Here is a 21736-nt window from a genome sequence, read left to right on the forward strand (position 1 = left end):
CATGACATTGCCCTCTCCTGCAACACCCTCTTGGAGCCTCTTTCTGGTCTGTCTTATATAGGGGTTGACGACTCCAGGAGTCCAAACTTAAAATATCTAAGTATCAAAGAGAGAATCAGAGTTCAGTTTCCTTTACACAGACCTAACTTTACCCAGGGTGATGGACAACTGCAACAACTTTCTCATTCCAGAGAGGCAGTGTCTCTCTATCGCAGTTTCAGCTTGATTAATATTTAACACCAGAGCTCCATTATCTCATCATTTGGGCAAGAGATACTCGACAGTAAGCCAGTTCACAAGGGAGTCATTTATAAGCCATGTTATTTACAGTGAGAACTGCTCCAGGTTCAAGAATAGATTGGAAAAGTCACCCACGAAGTCACTCAGACATATGAAGAATTACTCCCCATCAACCTCAGTTGAACTGCAAATTAAAACAAAAAGGTTCCGTTCCTTCAGGAGACAACAAGCGTCCTGAGGGCCTGAACCGTGTGATTCACCGCTGATCCTTGTGTTCCGGAACACAGCTACGCCTACTCTTTGGTTGGGAGGAATGAAGACCCAAGGGTCCAGCAGCTCCGCTTTTCTTCGCCTTCACCGGGAAAAACTAGGAACCATAGAGCTATGGCTTCCTAGAGAGCCGGCACTGGGAGGTGGGGTGAGCGACCGGAAATCGCGGTATCCGCGGGCCAGCCATTATTTGGGGCCTCAGGTGCTGTGGCGTCCAGTTCCCGTGTCATCTCCCGGCGTCCCGGCGCCGAGGCGGCGGTCCCCAAGGCCGGAGCCGCTGCGGGAGCCCCCGGTGAGCGGGGTGGGCTCGGGTCAGGTTGGCACGCGGGGAGGGCGGCCCGGGGTGCGGCTTGAGCTCGCCAGGGCAGCGCAGCCTTCGCCGACCCCTCACCGGCCCTTACCCCCAGGGCGGTCCCTCCGCTCCCTGTTGAGGTGGACGCCTTGGCTGCGGCTTGGGGAAGGTATTGAAGACAGAGCCCCTGAGTCTGAGTGTCTGTGGACCGGCCCTCGAGTTAGTAGAATGTGCTGCCCCTTTGAGAACACCGCCCTCAGTAGTCAGGTTCCCCAGCTCAGGCTTTTCTGCTCTTTTCCCATCTTCTCTGAGACTGATGCTGAGAAACAGCTTGAGACTCCCTGGAGCAGGGGCTCCCAGACTAACGGGGGCTTTTTTTTTTTTCCCTTTGAGGTATGGACCGGTTCTCATCTTTTAATTTTGTAATATAATGGTAATTAAGAAGCAAACTTAGACAAGCCGTACCACCATTGCTTTAGAGAATGTATTTTCACATTAAGCACTAAGATGGTAAACTCAGCGTAAACGCCGTCTTTTGCAAGAAAGGTCATTGCCAACCTGCGAGTGACTACGTATGGTTATTTTCGTTTTACCGCTTACCAGATTAAAGCTTTATAATGAATTGTTGTCATTATTATTCTAAACCATTGCTTTAGAATAGTTGTTTGGGTTTCAGAAGTCTTTTCTTAGATGCAGTTATTTTGGACTTTTGGAGTTAGAATCCCTGAGTTCAGAATTTGCTCCCATAACTGAGTGGCCTTGAGTGAATCACTTAGTTCCTTTGAGGCTTCTTTTGTTCTTTTTAACGTGTGGCTCACAAACCTTTTGTGAGAAGCAAACAAAATGTATGTTTAAGGATTTGTTATTTGTATCTATCTGCAAAGTAAGAGTAAATAGAATTCTGATAATTTACTGTAGAAAATTATTTAGAAATCCTTCTCGTCCCGCCCCGGGTTTTATTTACTTACAGACTTTATTTTTTAGAGCAGTTTTACATTCACAGGAAAATTAAGCAGAAAATACAGAAATTTCCCATATACTCCCTGCCCCCTCTCTTGCATAGCGTCCCCCCATATCAACATCCCCCACCACTGGAGGGATGGAGTGGGAGTTTGGGATTAGCAGATGCAAGCTAGTATTTATAGAATGGATAAACAGCAAGGTCTTCCTGTGTAGCACAGGGAACTATATTCAATATCATGTGCTAAACCATAATGGGAAAGAATATAAAAAGAGTATATTTATGTATAACTGAATCACTTTGCTGTACAGCACAAATTAATGCAACATTGTGTAATAACTATACTTCAATCCAAAAAAAAAAAAAAATCCCCCACCAGAGTGGTACCTTTTGTTGCAGTTGGTGAACCTGTATCAGACACATTTTAATCACCCAAAGTCCATAGGTTACATAAAGGCTCACTCTCTGTGTTTATATATTCTATGGGTTTGGACAGTTTTATAATGATTTGTATAATGTATCCACCATATTAGTATATAGCATGGTTTCACTGCCCTAAAAATCCTCTGTGTTCTGCCTGCTCATCCCTTCCTTCTCCAACCCTTGGCAACCACTGATCATTTTACTGTCTCCATAGTTTTGCCTTTTCCAGAATGTCATATAGTTGGAATTGTACAGTATATTAGATTTTCAAATTAGCGTCTTTCACTGGGTAGTCCATATTTAAGCTTCCTTTGTATCTTTTCATGGCGTAATAGCTTCTTTTTAGCACTGAATAATATTCCATTGTCTGGATGTACCACAGTTTATTCATTCACCTATTGAAGGACATCTTGGTTGATTCTAGGTGTTGACAGTTACGAATAAAGCTGCTGTAAACATCCATGTGCAGGTTTTCGTGTGGATGTTTGTCTTCAGTTTCTTTGGATGAATACCAAGGAGCACAATTGCTAGAATTTATGGTAGGATTATGTTTAGTTTTGTAAGATACTGCCAAACTGTCTTCCATAGTGGCTGTACCATTTTACATTCCCACCAGCAATGAATGAGAGTTCCTGTTGCTCCACATCTTCACCAGCATTTGGTGTTGCCAGTGTTCTGGATTTTGGCCATTCTAATAGGTACGTAAGGTATCTCATTGTTTTAACTTTCATTTCCCTGATGACATATGATGTGGAGCATATTTTCGTGCAGTTATTTGAAATATGTATATCTTCTTTGGTGAGGTATTTGTTTAGGTCTTTGAGTCATTTTATCTTAACCTTTTTTTTTTTTTTTCCCTTGTCACACAGCTTGTGATATTTTAGTTCCCTGACCAGGGATTGAACCCAGACCCCTGGCAGTGCAAGCTCTGAGTCCTAACCACTGGATCACCAGGGAATTCCCCCTTGGGCCATATATTAATTGAGTTGTTTGTTTTCTTATTGTTAAGTTTTAAGAGTTCTTTGTATAAAATATACAAAGGAAGGATAATAGTATGTGTCTTTTGGAAGTATTTGTCTTCTCATTCTTTTTTTTTTTTTTTTTTTTTTTGCGGTACGCGGGCCTCTCAGTGCTGTGGCCTCTCCTGTTGCGGAGCACAGGCTCCGGATGCGCAGGCTCAGTGGCCATGGCTCACAGGCCCTGCCGCTCCGCGGCATATGGGATCTTCCCGGACTGGGGCACGAACCCATGTACCCTGCATCGGCAGGCGGACTCTCAACCACTGTGCCACCAGGGAAGCCCTGTCTTCTCATTCTTGACATTGCCTTTTGCAGAGCAGAATTTTTTAATTTTGATGAAGTCTAGTTTATTATTTCATTCAAGGATCGTGCCTTTTGTGTGTATCTAGAAAGCTATCACCATACCCAAGATCATCTAGGTTTTCTCCTAGGTTATCTTCCAGGAATTTTATAGTGTTGCATATTACATTTAGGTCTTTGATCCATTTTGAGTTAATTTTTGTGAAAGATGTAAAGTCTGTGTCTAGATTCATTTTTTGCATGTGAATGTCCAATTGTACCGGCACCATTTGCCAAAAAAGACTATATTTGCTCCATTTTATTACCTTGACTCTCTCTCAGAGATCAGTTGACTATTCATGTGGGTCTATTTCTGGACTCTCTATTCTGTCCCATTGATTTGTCTACAATTTTGCCAGTACCATGCTGACTTCATCACGGTAGCTTTTTAGAAAGTTTTGATGTGGGTAGTGTCAGTCCCTCAACTTTGTTCTTCTTCTTCTTCAATATTGTGTTAGTTATTCTGGGTCTTTTGCCTCTCCATGTGAACTTTAGAATCAGTTTGTCAATATCCACAAAATAGCTTACTGAGATTTTGATTGGAGTTGCATTGAATCTATAGATGAAGTTGAGAAGCACTGAAATGTTGACAATATTGAGTCTTCCTATCTGTGAACATGGGATAGAAATCCTTTTTTTAAATTCCTTTCCATCACCCCAGATCAGTTACCAAAGAACTGCTCAGTTTTTCTCAATTGTTCTATCCCTACTACTACTTAATTTAGAACTTTAATTATTTGTTTAGACTACAGGTTTCCCCTAATGTCTGAAAGTAGGGTTGTTTTTGTTTTGTTTTGTTAATTTAGGTTGCGCCAGGTCTTAGTTGCGGCAGGCAGGCTCCTTAGTTGCGGCCTGTGGGCTCCTTAGTTGCGGCAAACAGGTTCCTTAGTTGTGGCATGCAAACTCTTAGTAGCAGCACGCATGTGGGATCTAGTTCCCTGACCAGGGATCAAACCTGTGCCCCCTGCATTGGGAGCATGGAGTCTTATCCACTGCACCACCAGGGAAGTCCCTGAAAGTAGAGTATTCTTATGAAACCTTTCATAAGCTGAAATGATGTAAAGCAAAGAAGCAGTTCCCTTAGGACACGTCTTGCTAACAGATGCACAAAGTAAAAATAGATAAAGCACAGATGCTCACAGACACAGGTTAAATCTACAGTGGCTTGGTGCTGAAATGCTGAGTGTAATTCCTGTGGAAGGAGCTTGACAGTGCCACTCTGGCTACTTGGGATGCCTCTGGCTGCCTCTCAGTAGCCTTTAGAATTGGCTTCTGTTTACCTCTTCACTCTAATTCTACAAAATTACCTCAAAGTTTACTTCCTTCTCTGATTTGCAAAGAATCTTTTTAACAGAGCTATATGTGCTGTCTCTCCCTTGCTTTTGAAATTACAGTTTCTTTATTCCTGGAATGGCTTTCCTAATACTCCAGTGGTCTTTTTTTCTTTACAGCCCAACCCAAAATTACGTTCATGAATTCTTACTGTGCTTATATGTCCTCCTGTTAATTGTACTCACACATTATATTGAGATTATGTTTATATTTTGGCCTCCTCTGCTCCATTATAAGCATGAATTTTAAGGGTCCATGTGTTAAATAAAATTAATGAGGCACTCTTATATGTTACTGATAGTAATGTAACTATTACAACCTTAAAAGTTTAAACTATTTGTACCTTTCAGCCAAACAGTTTCTTTTCTGGGAAATTTTCCTGAAGAAGTAAGCAGAAATGTAACCAAAAATTCATTAACAAAGATGGTCATTGCAGCTGAATTTGTAATAGGAAAAAAATATAAATCTAAACGTCTAACAACAGAGGACTAAAGTATGAATGGGCTGATATATTCTTTTTTTTTAAATAAATTTATTTATTTTTGGCTGCACTGGGTCCTCGTTGCTGCACACGGGCTTTCTCTACCTGCAGTGAGTGGGGGCCACTACTCCCGGCGGTGCACAGGCCTCTCACTGCGGTGGCCTCCCTTTGTTGTGGAGCACGGGCTCTAGGCACGCAGGCTTCGGTGGTTGTGGCACACGGGCTCAGTAGTTGTGGCACACGGGCTTAGCTGCTCCACGGCATGTGGGATCTTCCCGGACCAGGGCTCAAACCCATATCCCCTGCATTGGCAGGCGGATTCTTAACCACTGCACCACCAGGAAAGTCCCATGGGCTGATGTACTCTTGAAAATAATGATGAAGAATATTTGATATTGTGTTTACAACACAATGTGTGTGAAATTATGGAGCAGTACAGTTGGATCCAGTTTTGTGATCCAAATTGCCCGTTGGAGAAAGGACTGGAAGAATGTAGTCCAGAACAACAGCAGTGATTGTTCTTTGGTTTTGTATGTGTTTTCTGGTTTTACAGATTTTCCATTTTGTAATAAGAAAGAGACATATTATTTCTAAAAAACGCACTATTTCTAGAAAGCAGAAGCCTAAGAACATAGGAAAGGGTGCTAGTTGCAGAAAGATAATGATTAATATTTGAATCCATATACCAGGCACTATTCAAAAACCTGAAATGTATTTCACATCAATTTCTTACAACAAGCCCATAAGATAGGAATTGTTGTTGCCCCTATTTTACAGGTTACCAAACTGAGACTTAGAAGTGAGGTAACTTGTTCAAGGTCACACAGGAGTAGCCAGGATGCCCATTGTTAGAATGGTGGATAAAGGATTTATTGTAATTAGGTGGAAGAGAAAAACTGTGAATAAAGACCAAAGGAGGGACTTCCCTGGCCGTCCAGTGGTTAAGACTCCGTGCTTCTAATGCAGGGAGCGCGGCTTGGATCCCTGGTCGGGGAACTAAGATCCCACATGCCACGTGGCCAAAAAAAAAAAGACCAAAGGAATTTCATGTTTTTGATATCAGCAATGGTCTGGGTAACATGCGTATTAGTGTCCCTAGAGCCTTGGGCCCGGGCTTCTCTGTTAGAGGAGGCATGGCCCAGAATCTAGAACTTTGCATTCAGGGAGGTTTCTTCATTAGTGAGAGCTAACTGGGGTCTGGAAAACCTGATTGTTTCTCTGGGTTAACTTTAACAATGATTTCTTGAGGTCTTATAGATGATGTTCTCCAAGCTCTAAGGAAGAAGGCAAGCAAGGATTGAGGGGACCTAGAGAGGAGCCTTTCTTAAATAACAACAATGACAAGAGAAAATTGGGCCCACAGTGCTCTGAGACAAGAGGGCCTTGTTAAAGGGAAGGATGATACCTGGAAGTGGGGAACCAGCTTCCAAGGGAGCAGCTCCTCTGTTTGGGAGACCTCCCACCTGCACTTTAGACAGTTACGTTACCATGAGACATCTGGACCCCAGGAGGCACTGAGCCGGCTCCGGGAGCTCTGTCGCCGGTGGCTGAGGCCAGAAGCACGCACCAAGGCACAGATCCTTGAGCTGCTGGTGTTGGAGCAGTTCCTGAGCATCCTGCCCGGAGAGATACGGACCTGGGTGCAGATCCATCGCCCCGGGAGTGGTGAGGAGGCAGTGGCCCTGGTAGAGGAGCTGCAGAAAGACCTCGATGGACCAGCACTAAAAGTGAGAAGGGGGAAGGGGGAAGAGTTTGAGGTGGAAGGAGGGAGTAGGCCCAGGACACAGGGGATAGAGGATGATGCTGTGATTTTCATTAACAATAACACAATAGCAACCCTAATGCTAATTAAAACAGGTTCATGAGCTGTTCAGACCACAGAATGTATTTTGAGAGAAATGGATTTATGATTGGGGTCTTCGGGCCAATTCAGAATCAACACAAGGCATTGACTCTACTTTGCCTCCTTGGGTGATGCTTGCTAATGCTGAGTTTGGTTCAAGAATCTGAAGAACGTAATATTTGTAAGTGTTCCTCTAAACAGAAACATATGTATTGTTTGTATAAGTATGTTTGGAGTGATGTTGTAAGCCTGAAGTATAAAAGGCAGTGGGAAAGCATGAATGAAGCTTTCTAGATCTGGCAAGACCTCCCCATGTTTTCCCCTACTGGGGATTCTGTGAGCCAAGGGATTGGGTTGAGATATTTGCCTCTGATAAGATTTTATACCCTTGGCTATTAAATTGGGATCTTGATATAGTTTCTAGTATGTGTCAGATCTCTTTCTGTCAATCTGGAGCCCAGTAGAAACATATCTATATAAGAAGTCTGGAATATAACTTGGAAGTGATACCAAGGATGGGCTTATTTGTTTAAATCATAAAAATGAAGAATTTAGAGCTACATATTTCAGTACTAATCACTAATCCATCTTTCTCATTTGAGAGATAAGAAAATGGAGGCAGGAAAAGGTTCACTACATTGTCTTAGGTGAGACATCTAGTTAGCAACAAAAGCAAATGTCTAGACTTCTAGTGTTCCTTCTATTGGAGCAGGAAGGGATAAGTAAAGGGGTAAATAAGTAGAAGAGTGTATTGAACCCAGGTGTAATCTAAAACGAGGTCTGAAGCTCTTAATTGCTTGTTACTTCCCATTCCCTCCTTAACCCACACCCAGGTCTGGCTTCTGTTTCCACCGTTGTGTTCAGTCTCCTCTGGGAGAGGTCACCAGTACCATGAGTGGGGCTAGAGGGCAGCTCCATTGTTGTCAAGGCAAAGCTTTACTGCTGTTTTGATGCTCCATATTTGAGGTGGGTCACTCTCATCTCACAGTTCTAGATTACGGGCAGAAAGAGGTCCATGTTAGGTGAGTCCATTTTCTGGAGGTACAAGAAGAGTCAGCTTATTTTGTTCTGCTTGTTCCCAGGTTCCAGTCCTTGTCCAGGATCAGGACAGTCTCCAGGAGGGTCTGAGCACTCCAGGAATAGCACTTCCTCATGCACCCACTGGCAGCCACATATCAGCTGAAATTCGCTCAAATCCTCTTACTGACCCAGTGGTGTTCAACTTGCTCCAAGATCCTCAACATGGTAACTTACTGGCTATGACTTTGGACTTTTCTCAGGACTCTTACTGTGGCTCATCTCCCTACTCCCAGATAGTTGCTTCCTCTCCTGCCCTTATATGAACCCCTTATGGTACCAAGCTCTTTCCTGTTCTCCCTCTTATCCTTTCCTGGGTCCCTCTGACCCTTTATCCATTCTTTTTTTTTTTTTTTTTAATTTATTTATTTCATTTACTTATTTTTGGCTGCGTTGGGTCTTTGTTGCTGTGCGCGGGCTTTCTCTAGTTGCGGCGAGCTGGGCTATTCTTCATTACGGTGCGTGGCCTTCTCATTGTGGTGGCTTCTCTTGTTGGAGCACGGGCTCTAGGCACATGGGCTTCAGTAGTAGCAGCACGTGGACTCAGTAGTTGTGGCTCACAGACTCTAGAGCGCAGGCTCAGTAGTTGTGGCACACGAGTTTAGTTGCTCTGTGGCAGGTGTGATCTTCCGGGACCAGGGCGCAAACCCATGTCTCCTGCATTGGCAGGCAGATTCTTAACCACTGCACCACCAGGGAAGCCCTTTCTTTTTTTTTAATTAAAATTTTTTTTTTTAATTTGGTTACGCTGGGTCTTATTTGCGGCTCGCGGGTTCCTTAGTTGTGGCTCGTGGGGCTCCTTAGTTGAGACTCCCCAGCTCCTTAGTTGTGGCATGTGAACTCTTAATTGTGGCATGCATGTGGGATCTAGTTCCCTGACCAGGGATCGAACCCGGGCCCCCTGCATTGGGAACACGGAGTCTTATCCACTGTGCCACCAGGGAAGTCCCCCTTTATCCATTCTTATTGCTATTCTTTGTGCTCTTCCAGCCCTGCACGTGGGGGTCAGAAAATATTTGTAGGTCATTTTATAGCCATCGTTGCCTAGTTCTGGGAGCTCTGTGTCTTTTTGAATTCCTTGTTTATAGAAGATAAAGATATTGGACTTGGAGTAGTGGGCAGGAACAACAGTTATCTCATATGCAGCTTTTTCTCCTTCAGATTCTCCTGCTCCTGAAGCTTCTGCCCTTTCCCAGGAAGAGAACCCAAGAAATCAATTAATGGCTCTCATGCTCCTGACAGCCCAGCCCCAGGTAAGATTTGCATCCTCTTTTCTTCCTAAGATCCTATCTGCACTATCTCATTGTGGCTGAAGTATCCTAATTGTGGTTGGAGTATCTCTCATCCTTGTGCTTGGGTGTCCAGTCAGCTCCCATCTCTAAATCAAGGTCGATGCTATTGGAAGGCAGACTTCATGTGGGGTCTCCTATGTCTTCCTGGTATCCCTTGCCCACCTCATGCCCTCACAACCTGTCTTCCCCATAAGTGAAAGGGACCTTTCAGTAGGGGAGCTTCCTGGGCATGGATAATCTCACACATACCTGTTATTTCAGGAATTGGTGATGTTTGAGGAGGTATCAGTATGCTTCACTTCAGAGGAATGGGCATGTCTGGGCCCAATTCAGAGGGCTTTGTACTGGGATGTGATGCTGGAGAATTATGGAAATGTGACTTCCTTAGGTAAGGACACTTTCTTTCCATAATTCTTACCTTTACTTCATCAGCTTTTTTTTTTTTTAACGTTTTTATTGGAGTATAATTGCTTTACAATGGTGTGTTAGTTTCTGCTTTATAACAAAGTGAATCAGTTATACATATACATATATCCCCATATCTCTTCCCTGTTGCGTCTCCCTCCCCCACAACTTCATCAGCTTTTGTTTGTTTTTCTTTTCTTTTTTTCTTCCCCCTACAGTGGAAGTGCAGATTCTTAACCACTGGACCACCAGGAAAGTCCCAGCTTTTGTTTGTTTTTCTGGTTATGAACATAGTATAGCATACTTATTTTGGAAAACACAGAATATTAGGAGAAAAAAAATTTTTTTAATCCACTATTTGCAAACAGCTACTATCAAAATTTTGATATATTACCTTTCTGGCTTTTTTTGTGTGTTTGAGGTTTTTTACATTGTTTTGAGAGTGTGTATTTATGAATATATACAGTTTTATAGCTTGCGTTCTTTGCAGTCACCTCACTCTCATATTATCACAAATTCTTTGCAACAATTATCTGTATTGGCTGCGTAATTTGTGTCATAATTTAGTTAGCCATTTCTTTATTTTAAATAATTACCATAATAATAATCTATCTCTATGCCTAAGGTTTTTTTTGTGTGTGTGTGTGGTACGCGGGCCTCTCATTGTTGTGGCCTCTCCCGTTGCGGAGCACAGGCTCCGGTCGCGCAGGCTCAGCGGCCATGGCTCACAGGCCCAGCCGCTCCGCGGCATGTGGGATCCTCCCAGACCGGAGCACGAACGCGTATCCCCTGCATTGGCAGGTGGACTCTCAACCGCTGCGCCACCAGAGAAGCCCCTGTTTTTGTTTTTTTAATTTCTCATTATTTTTTAGAAGTAGAATTACTAGGCCTAAGTGTTTGAATTGTTTTAAGGCTCTTGCTTCATACTGCCAGACTGCTTTCCATAGTGATCTCAGCCCTCTCTGCTCTTACCAGCTGTACGTAAGAACCACTCCTTTGGCTCTGCCTTCATTGCTGCTGAGTAGTCCCATTCTTTTAAATTATTGTTAATATAATTTTTTAAGTTATAATATCTTTATTCTCTAGTGGATTTCTTTGATTAATAACAAGAGTATTTTTTTAAAAACTGTTTGCCATTTATGTTTCCAACAAACATTAAACACCTACCATGTAATGGCAACTATGGAAATGACGTGATTCTGCCCTTAAGTAGCATGATTTGGGAGATGAACATAAAAAGAATAAACAAGGCAGAGTAAAATAATTGGTAATAGAGTGACGTAAGCCTCTTGAGATGGAAATGAAGAAGACAAAACAACCAGTACCAGTTCCTGGGGATTAGGAAAGGCCATGAAGGAAGTAGCTTTGTATTTCATTGTCTGAGTATCATGCTTTACATTGACAGCTTTATGATACTGAATTTCTATTCAAGAACATTACATATAGTTCCATTTGTTCATACTGCCTTTGTCTGTTTCAGGCCTGTTTTAAAATTGCATTCAGGTGGATCTTACATATTCTGGTTACATTGATTCTTTGAAATAGGAAACTTCTGATGTTTTCTAATTGATCATTGTTTGCATACATAAAAATATTTAATTTTTGTATGTTAATTTTGTACCCAGCAACCTTAGTAAATTTTTTATTGTTCATAGTAATTTATACTATATATTTTTACATATATGAGAATATGTCTTTTAGCATCTCAGCTATGGTGTGGTGGTCAAACATTTTGTAGATTTTATATTTTGATACATATTCCCAAACTGCTTTCTATCAATGATGTACCAATTTACACTTCTACAAAAAGAGTACAAGAGGGCCCATTTCCCCTGTATGTGCTTATGATTTGGTCACTGTTTTGTTTTGTTTTTTTTTTTTTAATTTTGTTTTGGCTGCGTTGGGTCTTTGTTGCTGCACACGGGCTTTCTCTAGTTGCAGCGAGCAGAGGCTACTCTTCATTGAGGTGCGCGGGTCTCTCATTGCAGTGGCCTTTCCCGTTGCAGAGCATGGACTCTAGGCACACGGGCTTCACTAGCTGTGGCTCACGGGCTTCAGAGCGCAGGCTCAGTTATAGCGCATGGGCCCAGTTGCTCTGCGGCTTGTGGGATCTTCTGAGACCAGGGCTTGAACCCGTGTGCCCTGTATTGGCAGGCGGACTCTTAACCACTGCACCACCAGGGAAGCCCTGGTCACTGTTTTAAAACTTTGCTAGCTAGCTGAAGGATACTATCTTTTGTTTATTTTTCTTTCATTTCTTTGATTATTAGTGTTATCATGTTTATTGGTCATTTTCTGCTTATTCATATTTTTTCTACATATTTCTTTTATTTATTAGAACTGCTAACCCTTTGTCACATGTTGCACATTTTCCCATTTGTTTGCCTTTCAGTGGTATTATTATTACCATTATTTTTTAAGTCTTAGAAAATCTTTCATGTAGTCAAACAGCAATATTTTCCTTTGTGGTCTCCTTCTCCATAAAATTATTAGTTTTAAAATCACCTGTATTTTCTTCAGACATTTTCATTGTTTCGTTTTTACATTTAAGCTTTAGTCCATCTAAAGTTTATCTTGATATACAGAATGACATAGGAATCCAGTTTGTATGTTTGCTTTTTTTTTTTTTAACCCAAGTGGCCTTCAGTAGTTCTAATGCTATTTACTCAATAATTCATCTTTTCTTTGAAGAATTTTAAAACATGCTTTATGGGTTAATTGATTAATTTTATGAAAAACACTCACCATGGATCCATACCTCACGCTGTAAGCCAAAATAAATTCCATATGGGTCTAGGAGTTAAATTTGGAGTTAAATTTAAAAACTAAGAATAAAATGTAATTCCTTACTTATTCCAACTCTTTAAGGGAAGAGAAGTTTGAATCAACTTTAATACGTAAGATATGCTCTAACTGCAATGCTGTTAGGGCTTTGGGCAAACAGATACCAAGGTGTTTATGCTCTTTGACCTAGTAATTCTGACTTGAGGAGGCTACCTTAAGGAAATGGTTCAGAAAGAGGGAAAATAAGTAATGTGTCTAAAGAATCTAGTCCCCGTGAAGGATTTATAATGTTTAAAAGTTGGGCACGACCAAATTCCCCCAGACAGAGAAAGTACTACACAACCCATGGTGTTTTGACCTGGGGGTAGACTATGACACTATCATATTTGACAGTTTTGTGCACTCAGTTTCTGTGCATTGATAAGCTGGTAGAAAAGCAGACTCCCAGATAGCTTGCACATACTTCTTCAATATGTAAAAGACTTGTATATGTTCATTTAAGAGATTGGAATAGGAGTTGAAGGTTATTATTCAAGAAATATTAAGTATCTCCCACATCAAACTTAGCCCCTGCCATAAAGTACATTCAAGTTGGAGTAAAAGACATTTACACAAATAATTACAATACAGTGTGACAAATGTTATATAATAAAAGTATGCATGAGTGCGGGAGCACGTAGGAGCTTGGTTAGATGGAAGAACTGGGAGGGTGGGGGGGTGGATGGTTTAGGAAAGGATTTACAGAGGGTGAAAAAATGAAATCTCATTGCTGTTTCAATTTGGTTTCATGAGCACCCTCATTACTAGTCAGGTTGAGTATCTTTTCATATGTTATGAACTACCTCGTACTGTTCTTTGCCCATTTAACTTTTGGAATATTGGTCTCTTTTTTTTGGCTGCACCGTGTGGCTTGCAGGATCTTAGTTCCCAACCAGGGATTGAACCTGGGCCCTGGCAGTGAAAGCGCCAAGTCCTAACTGGACAACCAGGGAATTTCTGGTTGCTATTATTTCTTAATTTCCTGTTTTTTGATTGTTCAGTGCTAATGTACAGAAATACCACTGATTTTTGTATATTGATATTTATCCTACAACCTTGCTGAACGTACTTAGTTCTGATAGTTTTTTGGTAGATTCTTTAGGATTTTCTATATACAAATTTTGTGAATAGAGATAGTTTTATGTCTTCCTTTCCAATCTGGGTGCCTTTTATTTCTTTCTTTTGCCCCATTGACCTGGCTAGAACCTCCAGTACTGTTGCATAGAAGTGGCAGGAGCAGACATCCTTTTCTTGTTCCTGCTCCTAGAGGGAAAGCATTCAATCATTCACCATTAAGTATGATGTTAGCTTTAAATTTTTTGTAGGTGTCCTGTATTAGGTTGAGGAAGTTCCCTTCTATTCCTACTTTGTTGAGTGTTCTTATCATGAAGGAGTTTTGGATTTTGCCAAACACTTTTTCTGTATCTGTGAGATGATTATGTGAGTTTTGTCCCTTATACAGTTGATATGGTATATTACATTAATTGATTATCTGATGTTATATCAGCATTTGCATTCCTGTGAAAAGTCCCACTTGGTCATAGTGTATAATTCTTTTTTATATGTTGCTGGATTCAGTTAGCTAATACTTTGTTGGGGATTCTTATGTCTGTATTCGTAAGATATGTTTGTAGTTTTCTCTTTTTTTGTCATATCTTTGCCTGGTTTTGGTATCTAGGTAATACTGGTCTCATAGAATGAGTTGGAAAGTGTTCCCACCTTTCCTATTTATTGGAAGAGTTTGTGAAGAATTGGTATTCTTTTAATGTTTGGTAGAATTCAGCAGTGATACAGTCTGGGCCTGGGGTTTTCTTTGTGGGTAGTTTTTTGGTTACTGATTTAATTTCTTTACTTATTATAGAACTATTCAGATTTTCTATGTCTTGAGTCAGTTTTAGTGGTTTGTGTCTTTCTATGATTTTAGCCATTTCATCTTAAGTTGTTCAATTTATTGGCACAGAATCATTCATGGTATTCCTTTATAATCCTTTTTTTATTTCTGTAAGATCAGTGGTAATTCCGGGGGCAGGGGTGACTTTTGTACTTAGTTTTTAAGGCTGTAGGTTTGGGCAGGTAGCAAATTGGGACGAGGAAGAGCAATTTGGGAAGAGAAAGGGGCAAGGGCAGTGATAGAGAAGCAAGCAAAAACATGACATGTTTGGGCATCTCTACGTAGTTTTCCTTGCCTAGAGTCTCCAGGCATAAAGGGTACTAACAAGAAGTGAAGCCAGAAAAATAGGCAGATATAGGGTGAAGGCAACTCTTGGGCTGTTCTAGTCATTTGTGCTTTATCCTATAAGCAGTGAAGGGTTATTTGTTTTGAGCAGGTGAGTGACATGATCAAATATACTTATTGGAAAGATAATTAGCAATGGAGTGGACATGGATTAGAGGAGTGGGCAGTATTGGAGGTAGGGAACCCTGTCTTTTTCTTGCAGGCTTCACCAAAGATTGCAGAAGGTAACCAGCTTCCTCTCTCATTCTCATATTTTTCTCCCAAGTCCCTTAAAGCTCAATAGACCCATACATAGTCTGATTTCTATACTAAAATTTCAGATCATTTAACCAGCTAATTAGCTACTGTGTATATAAAAGTTGCTCATTTCTTAACGATTTTCCATCTCAGTTTAACCACTTGCAACACTTCTATTCCTTAAAACACTTCTACTTCCTTAAAGAAAGGGAACCTTCCTTTCCACCAGCATCCTGCTTAAATTGTGAAACCAGTCTTGATACAATCACTGTGGACAAGGAAACTGGAGTACTGGTATTGGATAGGCCTAGGACACATGCCCATCCCTACTGCCAAGTGAAGCAGTGTAGTGTGATGGGCAGTCCTACCCAAACTCCAGAGAGAGGGACAGTTGAGATGAGATATGACGGCCTGATCTAAGAATGTAGTTCACTTTAACATTTATTGGATGTTTTCCATTTTCATACTCTCATAAACTTAAAGAAGTTCATAATAAAGTAAAATAGTTACACTCCTTTCCCATGTCTTTTCTATTTAGGGAGAATAGTGTTTTTATACTCAAATAGAAGATAATGTTACTATTATTTACATAATTTTACTTATTAGATAATTTGGGGAACTAGTTCATAATTTTTCTCACATTTGGATGGTGAAAATAAGTTTCCAAAACATTTAAAATATATATAATTTCACATTTTAAAATATTTGAGAATGTTAGAGTAGAAAAGAGGTTAACTAGTTTAGCCTCATTATTTTATAGATGTTTTCATGGTTTTTAATGTCTGTTTTTTCATTTTGTTCTGTATTTCTTCTCTTTTTTATTTAATTAAGTGAGGGAGTCTAACCAAACCTGATATTTTTGTGAAATGAATTTTAAAATTCTGTTTCTCAATTTTGGAAGGAGAATTCTAAGCATTAAATTGCTTTTTCATGGATTTTTTTTCCCTGTAGGTTAATTGCTTTCAAGTAATTAAAAAGTGCTTATACACTTGACTTCACAAATTAAAGATTGTCTTCCAAGTTTTTAGGTATATTTTCTTTCTTTTAGAGTTCCCATCTTCCTAGCAAGAAGAAAATAAAAAGACAGCTCTTTATAAGCCAAATGGTTCTTTTTGTCCCATCCAACTTCTTGAGCCTCAGGTGTGAACCACCTATGAAAGATCCCATGTTCTTTCTCTGGTTCTTCCTTGCATCTGTTTTTTCAGAATCCTTTCTATGTTTACATCTGCTTCCTGAAGGCAAAGAGCTTAGAAGTATCTCAGAATGAATTTTATGTTAATCCATTTACAACATTCTGTCATTAGCATTCTGCTTTATACCCTCATTTAACAAAAATCTTTTCCTTTTTGTATGCATATAAAAGTTGTCTTCTAGCTTGTTTTAAAGTCATTTGAAGATCTTGTTCTTACTAACACAGGGATATGATAATATTTGCATTTTTAATTCCTTTTACCAGAGTGGGAGACCATGACTGAGAATGAGGAGGTAACATCAAAGTCAAGCCTATCTCAAAGAGCAGATTCTCAGAAAGGAGCATCAAAAAGACTTCAAGGAAGTGTTCCCCAGGTTCTTGACTTTGAGGAAGAGTATGAATGGCAAGTTTTAGCAAGTCAGTGGGGAAATGAAACAAGGGAAAGAGATACACTGAAGAAAGGTTCCCTGTGTGAACGAGAAAAGAAGAAAAGGACTCCACCAGAAAAACAAGGCCAAAAGTGGAAGGAATTTGGAGAAAGCTTAACTTCAGATTCAGCTTTTTCTGAAAGTTTAATAGGCACTGAAGGAAAGAAGCTTTATAAATGTGATATATGTTGTAAACATTTCAATAAAATCTCTCATCTTATAAACCATCGGAGGATCCACACTGGGGAGAAACCTCATAAATGTAAAGAGTGTGGAAAAGGCTTTATTCAGCGCTCAAGCCTTCTAATGCATTTACGGAACCATTCTGGGGAGAAACCTTATAAATGTAATGAATGTGGGAAAGCCTTCTCTCAAAGTGCTTACCTTCTAAACCATCAGAGAATCCACACTGGGGAGAAACCTTATAAATGTAAGGAGTGTGGAAAGGGCTTCTATAGGCACTCAGGCCTTATTATACATCTAAGGCGCCATTCTGGAGAGAGACCTTATAAATGTAATGAGTGTGGCAAAGTTTTCTCTCAAAATGCTTACCTCATTGATCACCAGAGGCTCCACAAAGGAGAAGAACCTTATAAATGTAACAAGTGTCAGAAAGCTTTCATTCTGAAGAAGAGCCTCATTCTGCACCAGAGAATCCACTCTGGGGAAAAACCCTATAAATGTGACGAATGTGGAAAAACCTTTGCCCAGACCACTTACCTTGTTGACCATCAGCGGCTCCACAGCACAGAGAACCCATATAAATGTAAAGAATGTGGAAAAGTTTTCATTCGAAGCAAAAGCCTCCTCTTACACCAGAGAGTTCACACAGAAAAGAAGACCTTTGGTTGTAAAAAATGTGGGAAGATTTTCACTTCTAAGTCAAGCCTCATTGACCATAAGAGGATGCATAGCAGAGAGAAGCCTTATAAATGTACTGAATGTGGGAAAGCCTTTACTCAGAGTGCTTACCTTTTTGACCATCAGAGACTCCACAATGGGGAGAAGCCCTACGAATGTAATGAATGTGGGAAAGTTTTCATTCTGAAAAAGAGCCTCATTTTACATCAAAGGTTCCACACAGGAGAGAATCTCTATGAATGTAAAGACTGTGGCAAGGTCTTTGGTTCTAACAGAAACCTCATTGACCACGAGAGACTCCACAATGGGGAAAAGCCCTATGAATGTCGAGAATGTGGAAAAACCTTCATTATGAGCAAGAGTTTCATGGTCCATCAGAAGCTCCATACACAGGAGAAAGCCTACAAATGTGAGGATTGTGGGAAGGCTTTCAGTTACAATTCAAGCCTGCTCGTACATCGGAGAATCCACACCGGGGAAAAGCCCTTTGAATGCAGTGAATGTGGTAGAGCTTTCAGCTCTAACAGAAACCTCATTGAACATAAGAGAATCCACAGTGGTGAGAAACCCTATGAGTGTAATGAGTGTGGCAAATGCTTCATTCTGAAGAAAAGCCTCATTGGCCATCAGAGGATTCACACAAGGGAAAAGTCTTATAAATGTAATGACTGTGGGAAAGTCTTCAGTTACCGCTCAAACCTTATAGCCCATCAGAGAATCCACACTGGTGAGAAGCCCTATGCATGTAATGAGTGTGGGAAGGGCTTTACTTACAACAGAAATCTTATTGAACATCAAAGAATTCACAGTGGGGAAAAAACCTATGAATGTCATATATGTAGAAAAGTCCTTACCTCTAGTAGAAATCTTATGGTACATCAAAGAATCCATACTGGAGAGAAACCTTATAAATGTAATGAGTGTGGAAAAGACTTCAGTCAGAATAAAAACCTTGTTGTACATCAGAGAATGCACACTGGGGAAAAACCATATGAGTGTGAGAAGTGTAGAAAATCTTTTACTTCTAAGAGGAATTTAGTTGGCCACCAGAGAATCCACACAGGGGAGAAACCATATGGGTGTAATGATTGTAGTAAAGTTTTTAGACAAAGAAAAAACCTTACTGTACATCAGAAAATTCATACAGATGAAAAAAACTGTGAATGTGATGAGTCTGAAAAAGAATTCTCTCAGAGTTCAAACCTTCATCTTCAACAAAAAATCCATTCTGTGGAGGAATTCCCTTGGCTCCAAAATGCCAATGAGTCCAAGACAGAGATTCAGAAAATCTAGTATCGTGTCAAATGGAATAGAATCCCTGCCTACTTAAGTAACTGTTGGATAAATGGCAGCATATGGTTTTTATAAGGAAAAAAAATCATGATCACCCCTTTATAGACAAGTATGTTGCATGAGGAAGAAAGTTAATCTAGACTTTCAAGACTACAAAAACATAAGCCAAATTCTAGTTAAATACTCTGTCCCAAACCATTTGTTATGAACCTAGAAAAGGACCTTGGAACGATCAAAGATTCTGAAGAAATTGGGTTATGTTTTATGAGATGTAATGGTGTCATTGTAAATGATAGCAAAAATATCTTGGTATTAAAAAGTGTACATTTTTGAAAAGGTATATATACATTGTACATTTTAAAGATAGTATTACTGCTAGAGAAAGTCTCTACAGATGGTGTGATTAAGACATATCAAACATGGAGTTGGATGGGCAAGAGTCTGCTGTTTGACGACAACTTAAGTACACTGGATTTGGAATCAGAAAAGCTAGGTTTGGGTCCTGGCTCTTTCTTTTACTAGCTCTGTGATGTTATTAAGTCAGCCTCTAAGTCTCAGTTTCTCTGTCAATCAAATATTGGTATAATGCCTACTTCATAGTGTTGTTGTGAGCATTCAGTAAAAGGATCATGTGAAAGTACTTTATGAAACAATTTAGTTGTCAATAAAGTTGGATAAAAGAACATGATCTAGAACAAAATCTAGAACATGGCATAATGTAATGTTTGTTCATTAAGTTAATATTAGGACTTCAATGCACCTCAAAAGATTCATTTTTATAGTAAGAGGAAGTATGGTGGATAGCTAACTTTGGAATTTTGTACTTTAAAAAGACCTTTTTAAAACAGCTTTTTAAATGTCTAAGGGAGATAATAGATAATATATTAGTTTTAATGGAAAAAATATTGGCTTATTAAATAGTATGTCCAGCTATTAGTATGATGCCAAGAAAAACAATTTATTTTTCAACCTTTGGATTTTAAAACTAGCGGACATAGAGTATCAAAATGGAAGGACAGTCCTATGTTGCTTTCCTTGTCGACAGGAAAAAATCCTTAACCCCAACCCTTGAGCTGATTATCTGTGCTACTGTCATTCTGAATTCTAATCAGCATTTCATCATTATTGACATACAAATAGCTTGTTACTTAAGAAACAACATTCTGTCCCAGCATTCAACTTACTACATAAGTTTTTTTTACACAGAGCCAAGCCCTTCAAAGCTCTGATTAAACCAATTCAGAATCCACCTCTGAGTGGTCAGGCCCATTTACTCCCAGTGAACCAATCATTCATTCAGTCTGTACCCTTTTGTACATTTGTAAATTTATTTCTTCCTATATTCTTTATTTGATAATTTTATGTTGTAATTCTCAGAACTCCAGTTCTGTCACTGGAGTATAAATACCTTACTATTAGGATTGTGTTTTCTAATACTAGCAGCATTGAAGTGGTGTGTTGATTATAATAAGTGTTATTAATTCAACCCCAAAGTTCCTTGAGGGCTGGTTCCTCAGACTGAAGGGACCAAGAGTGAAAACTGGAAGGGGTCCAGGTTAAAAGTCTGAAGACCCTATGAGTCAGATTCTGCCACTCTTCCTTGGGCAAATGCCTTCATTTCTTGGAGCCTCGATTTCCTTACCTGTTAAACAGAAGGAAGAATATCTACCTCACCAAATTGTTATGAGGTAATGAATATGAAGATGCTTTATGTCCATACAGAAGAATCACCCCGGATTATGTAATAATTACACAGGGAAAGATGTACTTTAACAATGAAGAGAGTTGGCATTTACCTCTTAATCAGTTTAACAAAATGTAACATTGCTAAGACTGAGACAACTCACATAATGTGCCTCTCCGCATGTAATGCAATAAAGCCAAAAGTATAACCTGAATTTATCAAGCTTCTTAGACCTGATTGCCAGTTTACAGGAAATACAGGAGGCAGAGGAACAAGATAAAACACACCATGAGAAACAAGTTTAAAACATGGGATATTGTGTAAGAAAACTATTGGGAGAATCCCCTGGCGGTCCAGTGGTTAGGACTCCTTGCTTTCACTGCTGAGGGCGCAGGTTTGATCTCTGGTCGGGGAACTAAGATCCCCCAAGCCAAGCGGCCCGGCTATAAAAGAAAAAAAGAAAACTGGATTCTTCAAAAAGATACGGTGAAAAAGGGAGGGGTGATAATTGTTGATGCTGGGTGAATATTGAGAGTTCATTGTACTGCTATTGTATATGTATGAAATTTTCCATAATGAAAGGTATAAAAAGTGGAGGAGAAGGTTGTTTTTAAAAGATACTAAAGAGCCATAAGATACTGAGCCAGGAATAGACGCACAGATGCCCAATGGATTTTTGACAGGTGCAAAAGCAATTCAGTAGAGGAGAGATAGCCTTTCAACAAATGTTGCTGCAGCAATTGGATAGCCATAGGCAAAAAATAAAAATCACAGCAGGAACTAAGACTAAGCAAAGAATTCTTAGACATATCAAAAGCATGCTCCGTAAAAGGAAAAAAATGATAAGTTGAACCTCGTCAAAATAATTTTCTCTCCAAAAGATTCTTTAAAGAGGATGAAAAAGCATTACAGACTAGGAGAAAATATTTGCAAATCATATATGCAACACAGCACTTGTATCTAGACTAAAGAATTCTCAAAACTCAGCAGTAATAAATAGATCCAATT

General features: G+C 39.9%; 1 protein-coding gene across 2 annotated transcripts; it reads left to right on the top strand.

Moving 5' to 3' along the window:
* The first annotated feature begins 690 nt into the window (after window positions 1–690).
* On the top strand, window positions 691–19863 carry LOC309967172 (uncharacterized protein). 2 transcript variants are annotated; one of them, XM_082847698.1, is made up of 7 exons: window positions 691–802; window positions 2803–2884; window positions 6606–7084; window positions 8283–8445; window positions 9439–9530; window positions 9831–9957; window positions 16727–19863. In XM_082847698.1, the coding sequence occupies exons 3-7, from the start codon at window positions 6695–6697 to the stop codon at window positions 19042–19044; spliced, it is 3090 nt and encodes a 1029-aa protein (XP_082703824.1). In that variant the 5' UTR covers window positions 691–802; window positions 2803–2884; window positions 6606–6694; the 3' UTR covers window positions 19045–19863. The 2 variants fall into 2 exon arrangements, with proteins under 2 accessions (XP_082703824.1, XP_082703825.1); XM_082847699.1 differs by lacking the exon at window positions 2803–2884 and having other exon boundaries at window positions 710–802.
* Window positions 19864–21736: the final 1873 nt, after the last annotated feature.

This window comes from Leucopleurus acutus (genome assembly GCF_964270905.1).
Source record: "Leucopleurus acutus genome assembly, chromosome: 10".
Taxonomy (NCBI): Eukaryota; Metazoa; Chordata; class Mammalia; order Artiodactyla; family Delphinidae; genus Leucopleurus; species Leucopleurus acutus.

Bases quoted from the DNA above. Each gene is read 5' to 3' on its own strand.
- LOC309967172 (XM_082847698.1), top strand. From the start codon at position 6,695: ATGACAAGAGAAAATTGGGCCCACAGTGCTCTGAGACAAGAGGGCCTT. The intron at 8,446-9,438 runs GTAACTTACTGG...TTTCTCCTTCAG, and splicing joins GCTCCAAGATCCTCAACATG to ATTCTCCTGCTCCTGAAGCT. The intron at 9,531-9,830 runs GTAAGATTTGCA...CTGTTATTTCAG, and splicing joins TCCTGACAGCCCAGCCCCAG to GAATTGGTGATGTTTGAGGA.